Raw genomic sequence first — 12,346 nt, 5'->3', positions numbered from 1 at the left:
ACACTCTGCTTCCAGAATCTGACCTGATCAAGACCAAGGGATCCTGTGCCAGGAGGGAGGCTTATGGCGTGCCTGCACCTCTGCCTTTTACCAGCAAGTCCATTAAAGCCTCTGGGTCTCAGTTTACTCATCTGTAAAGTGGGGACGAGGCCATTCCTGTCTAACAAGAGACTTCAACAAGTGCCGGGGTCTCCTGGCTCAGGGCCACCCCAGAACCTACAAGGGATAGAGTGATGGAGGATATCCCTGCCCCCAGACCAACAGCCAGTCCCAAACCTGTCTTTAACAAGCCATTTTCGAATTGACTGTGTAAAAATCTGGTGTGCATGGTACATTTTTCTAGAAAGATGATCAATAGTTTTTGCCAACATCTCCAAAGAGTCTGTAAACCACTCACCCTCCAAAGTTAAAAATTCCTGCAACAGAGGTGCCTTCATCACGAAGCACATAAGGAGGTGGGTGCAGACTCCCTTTGCCACCGTGGCCTCACCCAGAGCGAGACCCACAGGAAGCGGCCCCAGCAGGAAGGCTGTCCCGCTGCCGCCAAAGCAACATTTTGTCTTTAGAAGTTCTGTCTTTATAAACAGAACTCAACCTCAACGTCCTGTGACAAATCACAGTGCAAGTAAACGGTAACAATGGACAAAAACCAACAAAGCAAAAACTACTAACACAAACTGAAATCCACCCGCGAAGCGAGAAAACGTCTCAGAGCAAGAGCTGCAGATACTCTCCTCGTTGGTCCTACTAATCTCCTCTTGCTCCTTCAATTACAAAGGCCGGCACAGCGCAGAGGCGGAGGAGGGAGCCGGGACCAGGTGAAGACTGCCCCCAGCTGCGCCCGGGCGCCCGGAGCCGCTGTCAGCCGGGGAGGCCAGACCAGGACTCAGAGGGGCAGCAATGTCCCGGGAGCGTGGGGCTGAGCGCACGCCTGACTCACCTCTGCTGGGACGTCTGCGGCCAGAGCATGTCTCGTCACTGTCTCCTGCCTGTCTCTCCCCTCCTCACACTGAGAAGGGGGGCAGTGAGGGGACCATGGGTCGCAAAGAGCGGGATGTGACTGAGCGGGCTCAATCGGAGGACCACTGCAAAGGTTCCACAGGCTCCTCCTCACTAAGAGCCTGGACCAGCCTCTGGGTGAGTCTCCATCAGCCTTAACCCACCGGGAGCGGGAGAGGGCTGCCTGTCACCCTGGGACCCCCTCACCACAGCTGCACGGGGGGGAGGGGGGCGCGGGGGGGGGGCTAGTCCAAGAGGGTGGGGCCGCTGCCAGAGCCGGAGCAGGTGTGGAGGCTGGAGCCGCCAGGGCAGAGGGAGCTCAGGTGGTCAGGCCAGAGCAGGGCGAGGCGTGAGGAAGCTCCCTTCCAGAAAGGTCCACCATGGAGGCCTGGCTTTGATCCCAGCCCCGAGGGACGGATGGCATTGCGCCCGCCCGCCTGCCCTGCCCAAGCCAGTCCACATGGCGCTAATCCAGACCCCTCCTTCACAGGCCCGCACTCGGCACCCATGGCACCTGCTCAACCCACGGGCCCCCGCTCAGGACAGCCTGGACCCCAGGGCCCCTGGGCTCAGTACAGAAGGTGAGCGGGCCCTACCAGGCAGCGTCCCGCCCTCCTGCAGGTGAGGCTCCGGGAAGGGCCGTGCCTCAGACCACATGCAGACCCACACCCTGGACGCAGGGGTCCCGAGAGATCAGGATGCACGCTGACCGAGTGCCGGACCCGTCCCGAGGGGGCTGGATGGGGGGGCAAGGGGACCAGGGCTTCCCGGGTGGCTCGGCAGGTGGAGAGTCCGCCCGCAATGCCGGAAAGCGCAGGAGACATGGGTTCCATCCTCGGGTCAGGAAGATCCCCTGGAGGAGGGCATGGCCCATCACCTCCTGGGGGGTCACTGTGACCCTGAGGAGGTCCTGCATTCACCACAAAACGAAGGCTGACTCCTCACAGGGCAGGACTTGGGAGTTTTATTTGCATCTCGATGCCGAGTCCTGAGGCAGGTTCTATAATTTTCTCCCCATTTTAGAGGTGGGGAAACTGAGGCAATTGGTAGTGGAGCCAGGGACTGGAACCAGCCAGCCAGCTCCCGAACCCACACTGACCCACCGTCTAAGCCCACTCAGACCACGGCAGGGGCAGCAAGCAATGCCTCTTGAAGTTCCCACTGGGCAGATCCTCCCCACCCGGGCTTGCTAAGGCCCTCAGAGGACCAACCGTGTTCACCCTCAACACCGGGCACCAGCCCAACCCTCTCCCCGTGTGATCCCTCCTGCCCGGGCGTCCAGTCTCCACTGTGCTAAGGCCCAGCCCGAGGCCTGGCATCCCGTGGGTCCATCCACGGCGCGCTGTGTCTTTGCCAAACCCCAGGGCATTGGATACCCGCTCCTATGGTGTCGTCTCCCCTAATTATGCAGCAGGGCTGAGGGCAGCGGGGCGGGAGGAATAACCTGGGGGCGGGGGGGTGCGCAGGAGAGCTGAGTGCAGGGGTACAGCCGCTGACAGCCAGCGCCGCTGGGGACAGGGCTAGGGAGGAGAATAACCTCAGGGGCGGGGGAGTGGGAGAACTGCGTGCAGGGGACAGCCTCTGACAGCCAGCACCGCTAGGGGACAGGGCCTGGGGGGAGAATAACCTCAGGGGCGGGGGCGTGGGAGAACTGCGTGCAGGGGACAGCCTCTGACAGCCAGCACCGCTGGGGGACAGAGCCCAGGGGCAGAGAGCCGCCCTCCAGCCACCGCCTTCCCTCGCCTGCCCGCCCGCCCGCCTCAGTCCCCAGGCTGCACTCCCGCCATCACCCCTGCCACCACCCCCCCACCTTCCCTCCACCGGCTCCCTTTTCTCCCTCCACGGATTCCTAGAACCTGTTCCCTCGGCCAACAGCATCAAACTACTTTTTTTAAAACCATGAAATCCTTCCCTCAACCTACATCTTTCAGGACAAGGGGAGACCAACTGTTAGAAGAAAGCCCTGCAATCTTGGTGAGAAGAAGGGGAGCTAGACCCCGGCCCCTAAGCTCCCCAAGCCCTGCCTGGCATCCTCGAGGTGGGTCCCCACAGCCCCAGACCTGAGGGCAGAGGCCACAACCACGGCCAGGAGCCCCTTTCGACCCCTTGGCGCCCTCCTAGGAAGGAAGCCCCCACAGAGTCCCCAGGCCCAGGCCTACACTCCATCCTCCATACGCGTCCTGAAAGGAAGTCCCTCTGAGCATCTAACCTCAGTCCTTCATGCTGCGAGAAAAGAGTGCAACCTTTAGAAAACCTTTAGAATATCGATTTCTCAAGTTTCACCTGCCAACTTTTAATTAAAGCAAAAAGAACAGGATGACAACAATAAACGATGACAGACACGTAAAAAAATAATAATAATTAAACCTGCTGAACTGAGACAACTCTGTAGAGCAACAGGACCCCTGACCCAAAAGCCTGAGTGGCCTGAACACCGGGAGTCCGGCCTCGGAGGCCCCCTGGACACCCGCGGGCTTAGGGAATCTTCCCGCCCCTCACGCCGATTTGCATACCGTTACCCAAAAAGCCCTGCGCCTGCATTTCGCTTTTGCAAATTCCCACCCGTTTCATGTCATAAATAAGATAGGAGACGGAAAACTAATACAGCCCAGCGATGCATTATTCATGCTGTGCCACACTGTTATGATAGATTTACAACAGCTAATACATGCAAACTAAGTTTGGGCACTAAAGGTGAAAACTAAGGGTGGGGAAGGCGGGTGGGTGTGGGGATGCGCAGGGGGAGGTCTGGCGGGCGCTGGTGTCCAGGAAGCCAGGGAAGGTTCTTTGCTGGCGCGCCTTGGTGTCAACAGCCAGCACCCAGGTGCCGGGGAGGCAGACGGGCAGGTAGCGCTGGGCTTCTGGGCCCCCGGAGGCCGGAGTGCCAACAGCGTGCAAGTGGGGAGGCGCCTTCCGCGGCCAGAGTGGGGCTGGCCGCTGACCCACCCCAGACGGAGCCCACCTCCCAGGAGAGATGCCCTCTGCCTGGGCTCCCTGGCATCCAGTGGCTCAGACCCTGTGCTTCTGATCCAGCAGGCGCAGGTTCAACCCCAGCTGGGGAAGATCCCACAGGCCACGTGGCATGGCCAAAAAAAGTTAAAAAAGGAAAGGAAAAGAAATGCCTGCTGTCTTCACAGCCCTTCACTGAGCATGCGTCAGCCTGCTCCCAGCCCCAGGAACGTGGTGGGGGCTGTGGGAGCCCATCAGACGTGGTCCTGTCCCACGGGGTCTCCATCAGTTAAGCTCCCACTAACCGTCCCCCAAAAGTCAGGCGCCGTGGAGCAGAGGAGCCTGCTGCTGGTGCTGTGGCTGCAGGTCACGAGGTGTGACCCAGTGCCCACGCAAGGTGGGGAGGAGGCGGTCCAGACAGGCTTCTGGGGGGCGGTGGGGTCGGAGCCTAATGGGAGACAGCTCCCCCCATCAATTCTCACGAGGGCCCTGTGGGGCGGGAGCCAGGCCCGGGGCCCAACTGGACGCAACACGCCTTGCGTCCCAGCACTTTCTCGGCAGGGCAGGGGGAGCCTCGACCCCAGGCCTGTTTTGCTGCAGTGGCACCCAGGAGGGACTGGGAAGAAGGGGAGCGGCAAAGGCCAGCACAGGGCAGGCCGGGGGCACAGCTGTGCCCCTGCCGAGCCCCTCTGCCCTTCGCTGGTGGCTGCTGTCGAGTGGGACCCGCCCCTGCCCACCTCCAGACCCTCTGCCCCATCCCTTCCCCGGGCCCCTTCCTGCCTCTTCCACTGCGGCCTCCCTCCCCGACCTGCGTCCTCCGAGGCCCAACTCCTCCCAGGGTGCTTTCCCAGCTAGCCCCAGGGCCCCGGGCTGCCTCCCAACCAGATTTTCAACATTTGGCCCCAAAAGAACATGTAAGGCAGCGGGCAGCCGCGCTGCCGACCTGCCCTGGGTTGTGGGGCGGTTTTGCAAATGCTCAGCAGCACTGACTGAGAGGCTGGCGTGGACACGGCCCTGGGAAGCTCTGGTGGACAAGACAGGCCGTGGGCCTTCCCCGGGGCCAGTGCCCAGGACTCTGCGCCCCCAGTGCAGCGGGCATGGGCTCAATCCCTGGTCAGGGAACTAAGATCCTGCCAGGAAAAAAAAAAGACCAGGCCTCTCCCTGCTCTCATCTGCGTACGGCCAGGTGGGTGCAGAGAGACAGCAGCCATCTGGGTAACAACTGCAGACAGTGACCAGTCCTCTGGGGACAGTGAAGCCGCTGGCGAGTGCAGACCCTGGCCGGGGTGGAGGTAGGGCAGGGCCCACCAAGGAGGCGGCTGCTGAGCCAAGGTGGAGGGACGGGAAGGAGCCGCCCAAGGGACAGCCCGCGGGCACGGCGTTCCTGCTCCAGGCAGGGCAAGAGCGGAGGCAGAGGCCTGCAGGGGGAAGGAGCCTGGCACGTTCAGAGGGCAGCAGAGGGGCCAGCAGGGCCTGGAGCAGAGGCCAGAGACCCCTGCCTTCCAGTGGGCGTTCCCCTTGGTACAAGGGGCCCAGCAGGAAACCCACCCGCAACTCAGCCCCTTTGCCAGCGCCCCACCCGTTGCGACTGCCACCTTCCCCCAAGCCAGGTGAGGGAGACCCCCGCCCTCCCCTGGTGCCTGACCACGCTGGCTGGGCGGAGGGCGCCCCACAAGCTTCAGGCCTCCTGTCCTGAATCTTTTTTATTTTTTAATTAAGATGCAACAGTCATCCCACAGCCCGCGTCCCCTCCAGCGATCAGTTAAAATGAACTCCAGACGACTGGATTAGACTTTGAAGGTGGCAATCGAGATAATGAACACGGAGGATGCGGTGTTGACACAGGCCCTGGTGAGCTGCATTATCATTTAACAGGCCTCGACGCGGCCTCCACGGGGATCAAGGGGCTGAACACGCAGTTTGGAGGCAAGCGGCCAGCACAGAGACGGGCTGGGCGCCGCGCCACGGGCTCCGCAGGGTCCGGGCGGCTGCGAGGCCAGAGGGCCTAATGGGGGCAGCAGCCCAGGGCCGCTCCGGGAGGCCCCCACCCACACAGCCGTCCTGCCCCTCCCCACCCCCAAGTCCCCGTCTCCATCAGGCCCGCTCACCTGCCCCGCCCAGACCTCCCCTGCTCCCGCCCCTCCTCCCTGGTCTGGAAGCCCTCTCTCCTCCCCTGGGCCCTCACAGGGCCTGGGCCTGCCCCCATGGGCCTGCCCTCCCTGGGGCAGCATTGACCATCCCGGGCCTCCTCTTCCCGGGCCAGCGTTGACCATCCCAGGCCTGCTCCGAGCTCCTGAAGAGCTGAGACGAGGTCTCCCTCCAGCCCGCCCCTCTACCCTCTCTGCACTAAGGCCTGCCCGTCAGGACACCTATCCATCTTCCAGGACCATTGACTCAGAGCACCTGCCAGGAAATGAACAGGGCACATCCTTGGCCCAGGAGCTGCGCTGGTGGAGGGAGGTTAAGAGGTCACAGAAAAACCCAAACGAACTTTTTGGCCCACGCGGTACTTAAACGGATGACGCCGCCCGAGACTCACACACGACAGAGACTGGCGGACGCTGCGCTGGACGGCGCAGCCCAGGAAGACCGCCCCTCTGCCCCCCGCGGCCGACCCGGGGCTTCAGAGCAGGCTCAGAGGCGGGCGCCCCGGCTCCCACCCCACCTCGCCGCCTCCTGGCTGAGTGACTTTGGGTGATCGCTGACCCTCTCTGGGCCTCTGTTCACTTATCGGTTAAAGTACGAATAATAAAAGTACTCACCTCACAGGGTGGTCTGAGGGTTAATTGGGCTAAGACATGTGAAACGCTAAACCCCAGGCCGGGTCCATGCTAAGCACTCAGTGTGTGCTGGTTATTATTTTACTTCCTGGTGGTGGAGAAACTGCGGAAAGCACCTTAGTGTTGACACAGTCTCTGAATGAACCCCATGTCTTCACATTCGGGCCAGAACCAGGCGACCACAACTGGGGCTGCCAGGACCCTCCTGGGCCCCCTGGCCTGGAGGATCTCCAGTCCCCAGGGGGGCTCCCGGTCCTGGAGGAGGGCCTGGCACAATGCCCTCTAAGCGGGGGCATGCCCCGCAGTGAGGACGCACAGAGCAGCCTGGACTGCAGCCCAGCCGGAGGCCAGTCCCCTGGCCGGGCGCATGGAGCCCCCAGCTGGGCCTGGTGGTCACTAGAGCCCGGTGCGGAGGTGGGCCGGCCTCCTCTTCTCTGAGCCGCGGAGCGAGGCTCTATTAAATATGCATGGAGGTCTCCTCCTTACTGTGCGGAGGATGGCGTGTGCTGAAGGGGAACCACCCGCCTGCGCCCGCACAAACTTTTCCATTTCCAGGCCCCGTCTCGCCCTGCGGCAGGGCCTCCTCAGCCACCGCCTCTTCTTCCATGCCGCCTGCCCCGACCCAGGGCCTGCCTCCCCGCACCCAGGGCCCACCCGATGCCCCCTCGCGCATGCAGAGCAGGGCAAGGGCCACACTGATCCCCTTCTTAAGAGCGGGTGGTCCAAACTAATCTTAAATCACTGCAGCCTTGCGCTGGAGCCTCGTGGCCCCTGCACCTGGGGACGGCGGGGCCGGAGCTGAGCTGCAGGCCTGGGCAGGACGGTGCGGCTGCTGGTGGAGGGGTGTGATCAGCTGAGGGTGGGCAGGGTCACGCCTGGGCCCTGTCTTTCCCTTCGTCCATCTGTCTCAAGCTCCTGGGACGGCTGTCGGCAGAAGGGGGCCTCCCAGCCAGTGAAGCGAGGGGATGGTAGACCTGCTATGCGGACACACAGTCCACCCCACGAACACCAGCGACTCCAAAGGAGCAGCTTGACTTCCCCAAGAGACCACACACCCGTCAGGGAGGCGGCAAGTTAGGCGGTCGCAACACTAATGGGGCCCATCCCCCACTGCCCTGAGCAGGGGCCCTGCTGCTGCTGCTGCTGAGTCGCTTCAGTCGTGTCCGACCCTGTGCGACCCCAGAGACGGCAGCCCACCAGGCTCCTCCGTCCCTGGGATTCTCCAGGCAAGAATACTGCAGTGGACTGCCGTTTCCCCAGGCCCAGGAAAAACCTGGGAAGACACTGGGCCTGGCAAGGGGACAGCAGGGGTCTGCTCAGGGGGATGCAGGGGGCACTCATCCTTCTTCCTCCCAAATGCCTTGAGATCCAGGCCCATCAGTGACCCCGGGTGCCCTGGGGAGCCACCTCCCCTGGTCATCTTTCTCCCAGAAGGCTGAGGTGAGAGGCCCCTGAAGGCAGTGACGGGGCAGGGCTGGGAAGGGGGTCTGGGCTGCAGCTAGTCAGGGCACCCCGTCCCCACCCATCTGGCAGGGAGAAGGAAGACCAGGAAATCCAGACACCGAGGAGGGCCAACACAGTGTCCTCCCGGTGGGCCCCTCCCTGGCTCCCCCTCCCAGAGCCCGCCCCAGCAGTGAGGTCCAAAGGTCCCTGGTGCAAGCCTAAGCGGGTGGGGCGGGGGCGGGGCGGGCGGGGGTGGGGAGGAGGGGTGAGGCGGGGGCGGGAGCGGGGGGCGGGGGGTGGGGGAGGAGGGGCGAGGCGGGGCGGGGCGGGGGGGGGGGAGGGGGCGGGGGGCGGGGGGGGGCGAGGCGGGGCGGGGGGCGGGGCGGGGCGGGGCGGGCGGCGGGGCGGGCGGGGCGGGGGCGGGTGGAGGGGGCGCCGAGGCCAGCGTTTCACTGTGAGCCCCCACCCACTTCTCAAAACCTGCTGGCAGCTCCACACCCAAATCCTCTGGCTCCGCCCACGGCGCGGCCCTCTCGCCGCTGTCCAAGGTGCTGAGGGCAGAACCCACCCCCACCTCCCTTTCCAGCACCCCAAAGGGCCGCTAACCAAACACCTCCCTGGCCAGGACTGGGGGCTCCCAAGCATCACCTCACACAGAGACGAAGGGACCCTGGTGAAGGGGCAGGAAAACTTGGGCTCACAGACCAGGGCCCCAAGACCCCAGAAGATGAGGGCCAGGACCAGGAGGCTGAGCTGGGAAGGCACGGATGCAAAGGCTGAACCTCAAGCTTCAGCAGAGATGGTGAGTTAACCACAGGGACCCTGAGGGATCAACCCCGGGGTCTCGGGGCTCACCCTCAGCTCCCTGGGTTCAGGGTCTCCACCTGCCAAACCAGACCTGTCAACCAGGATCCAGCCCAGACTGCCTGGCTGCCTGAGTAAGCTGAGGCAGGACCGAGTGGGTGAGGAAAGATGGTCCTGGCAGGAAGGCGTGCGGCAGGGCCAGGCTGAGGCGCCCCCGGGCCTGGAGGCCACGCTGGGGACCCAAGGAGAGCAAGCAACAAGAAAGTGAAGTCGCTCCGTCGAGTCCGACTCTCAGCGACCCGTGGACGGCAGCCCACCAGGCTCCTCCCTCCACAGGATTTTCCAGGCAAGAGAGCTGGAGTGGGGTGCCACTTCCTTCTCCAGGGCATGAAAGTGAAAAGTGAAAGTGAAGTCGCTCCGTCGTGTCCGGCTCCTAGCGACCCCACAGACTGTAGCCCACCAGGCTCCTCCCTCCATGGGATTCTCCAGGCAGGAATACTGGAGTGGGTTGCCACTTCCTTCTCCAGGGGATCTTCCCGACCCAGGGATCGATCCGCGGTCTCCCGCATTCCAGGCAGACGCTTTAATCTCTGAGCCACAGGGGTCACTGCCAAAACACCACGTAGGGTGGAGCCTGGGCTGTGGCGAAGGGGGTGGGCACGGCTGTTGGTCAGTGACTGGAGAGGGTCCAGGCTGAGCCAGGAAGGACCCCCAGACGCCGCCTGCATCGCAGTGGCCAAGGATTGGCCGCACTCACGGCAGGACGAGGCAGGACCCCAGTGTTGGCCGAGCAGCCCTTCCCCATGGGGTCCACACTGGCTAAAGAGCCTGGGGCCCCGAGTGCCAGCATCCGCACCAGCCGCTCCCTCAGCACAGCCAGGTCCGGGCTATCCCTGGGGGCACAGGGACCCCAGCCCTACCTCCCCGGGAAGCAGCAGACACAACAGAGGAGCGAGCCCACTGCCCAGCACGCGGGAACCCTTCCCCTCTCGGCAGCCCTGAGGGAGCGTGTTGGGGGGGCAGGGGTGGCCCCGCGGGGATCCTGCCTCCCCGTGCGACCCTGAGACACCCCCGGGAGCCCAGGGCAGAGTGTGAGAGGGGTCAGTGCAAGGGACGCCTGGAGATGGCCCCCGGGGCCACGAGCTGTGAGGCAGGGCCAGTACCTGAGTCTGCAAGCTGGTGGCGTCCAGGACGGTGACCCGGGGCCCACAGCTGGCCCACACGGCCTCCTCCAGGCTCAGCAGGGCGCGGACAGGTCCCGGCCCCACAGGCAGGCACACGGGAGGGCTCTCCAGGTCCCAGGGGATGCCTCCTGCAGGGAGAGGAAGCCGGCAGGTCAGCGGGGGCGGGTGGGGGTGGCGGGCAGCAGACAGGTCGGGGCCCCCCAGCCCTTGGGAACCAGGCCCCCAGGCGGGGCGAGCCCGGCTCCAGGCTCCTCCCGCCCAGCTCCTCCAGCCCCCAGCCCTGCCCCAGCCCCTGCTCCCAGTCCGGCTCCAGCTCCTCCCAGCCAGCTCCGGGCCCCCAGCCCTGCCCTCAGCCCCTGCTCCAGTCCGGCTCCAGGCTCCTCCCAGCCCGAGATGGATCTCTCTTTTGGTGGGGGAAGATGAAACACAGAGCCAAACAGCTTGTTCTCACAGCTTGCTTTCTTCCCTCTTTTCGGCGTCCAGAAGAAAACTATTTTTAGTGCCTGGTGATGGGGACATGGGCGCCTGGCCTTTGGCAGGCAGAAGCGGGCGGGTCTGAGCAGGGACAGGGACTCGGCAGAGTGGGTCCTGAGAGCTGAGCCTGTGGCCTTCTCCCTCCCTCGCTCCACTGCGCCCACCTCTGTGTCCGGGCAGGCTGTTCCCCAGAGGATGCAAGGAGGGCTGGACCCCCGAGGCGCTCTGAGGAGCTGCTCGTCCCAGGCCCTGGGCTGCGGCAGGGCGGCTCCGGCTCCTGGAGTCTGAGCAGGTGTGTCCTTCTCGCCCAGCATGTGTCACTAGCCCAGCTCCCTTTGCAGGTGACTCGGAGGAGGAGGACATGGGGCTCCTGGAGGTCAGTGTTCCGGACATCAAACCCCAGCCCGGAGCTGGGCCCCATGCCAGCTGGCCTGACCCCGCAGCAGGTCTGTGTGGGTGCGGGTGTCCCCAGGGGGTGGGATGGCGGGTCCAGCCTGCTGCCTGGGGCCGCACCCGTCTGGGTCTGGAAGGGGAGGTGACGGTCAGTGGCAGAGCCCAGTGGGCAAGGGCCTCCTGGGACCCCACTCAACCTGCCACACAGGCTGCCCACAGTGGACCCCGTGGGTCAGCGCTGCCATGCCAGGTGGGGCGGGGCTGCCCCTGGCACCCTCGCTGCCCAGCCTCGAGGCAGCCAGCGCAGCTCCTGCAAAAAGAACAAAGGTGTTGGAAGAAAATGGCTGCAGTCAAGAGAGGGCTGGCAGCACCGAGCTCACCCAGCTCAGAGGGGACCCTGGGGGCGCCTGGACCCCCTCCTGCCCACCTGTCATCAGCTCAGACCCCAGAGTCGCTGCAGTTTCCCAGGAGCCTGGCTCTTGGGTGGTGTCTTCTTTCTCCGGAGGGTCACCTCGAGGTCGGGGCGCCTGTGCCTGGGGCCGCATGGCAGAGCCATGACTGCGGTCCTCTCCATGGCTGGTTTTCCCCTCTGTGAGGCTGGGAGGCGACCCTGCCTCCCTCTGGTCGCGAGGGCCCTGGGCGAGACGCGTTCGGCAGCAAATGCATCGAGCGACTGGCCGGGTTGGCGTTGGCAGGGCGTCCTGGTGTCGCACCCCTTTTGAAAGTGAGAGACTTGGCCACACTTCTTGTCTCGGGAACCCGTCTGCCTCCTTCCTTCCCTCTTTCTCCTGCTGGGGCCCTGGCAGCATCTGGGCGGTGGCCCCCAGCCTCCTCCCTGGTGCAGTGAGTCACCGTCAGAGTTCAGAGCCAGGCGGGACCCCAACCTGCTCGCCCAGCAGCCGGGCTTCCCCTTTGTGGTATCGGCCGGGTCAGGAGCCTCTTGCATTTCTTGGAGCAGCGACGTTAGTTGTTCTAGGCCAGTGGCTCTCAGCGGAGGTATTTTGCCCCCAGGGAACATTTTGCCGTGTCCGGCGATGCTTTGGTGCTCACAGCTGGGGGTGGGGGCCCCTGGAGTCTACTGGAGAGAGGCCAGGGGCGCTGCTGGCCACCCGCGGTGCATAGGACCGCCCCCCACGTCAGCAGGCGGAGGCCGAGGGTTGCTCTGGGCACCCCTGGGGACTGGGAGTCCTGGACAGAGCGTCCGTTTGCGGGGCGGTGGCCTGGCTTGTCACACAGCCAGGGCGTGGGGGGCACAGTCAGGCCCAGGCCAGGCAGGGCGGTGGGGAGACAGGCACAGGGTGCCCCAGCATGGGGAGGGAT

The 12,346-nt window shown here is 64.3% G+C and overlaps 2 protein-coding genes across 2 annotated transcripts in view; one reads left to right on the top strand and one right to left on the bottom strand.

Annotated features, from left to right (window-relative positions):
* LOC108637091 (rho guanine nucleotide exchange factor 10-like protein) overlaps positions 1-10,287 on the bottom strand; it is a gene marked incomplete at its 5' end in the record, with an annotated part of 29,864 nt that extends 19,577 nt beyond the window's left edge. Inside the window, 1 exon segment of the mRNA XM_018054726.1 lies at positions 10,139-10,287. Within this exon segment, the coding sequence (XP_017910215.1) occupies positions 10,139-10,287 (149 nt within the window).
* The window catches only part of LOC102173345 (rho guanine nucleotide exchange factor 10-like protein), a gene marked incomplete at its 3' end in the record, with an annotated part of 45,909 nt that continues 44,543 nt past the window's right edge, over positions 10,981-12,346 (top strand). The window contains 1 exon segment of the mRNA XM_018054721.1: positions 10,981-11,079. Coding sequence (XP_017910210.1) covers positions 11,053-11,079 — 27 coding nt within the window.

Source organism: Capra hircus, chromosome 2 (genome assembly GCF_001704415.2).
Source record: "Capra hircus breed San Clemente chromosome 2, ASM170441v1, whole genome shotgun sequence".
Classification (NCBI taxonomy): Eukaryota; Metazoa; Chordata; class Mammalia; order Artiodactyla; family Bovidae; genus Capra; species Capra hircus.
Note: the sequence above shows the minus strand (reverse complement) of the source record. Positions and strands in the feature narration are given on the sequence as shown.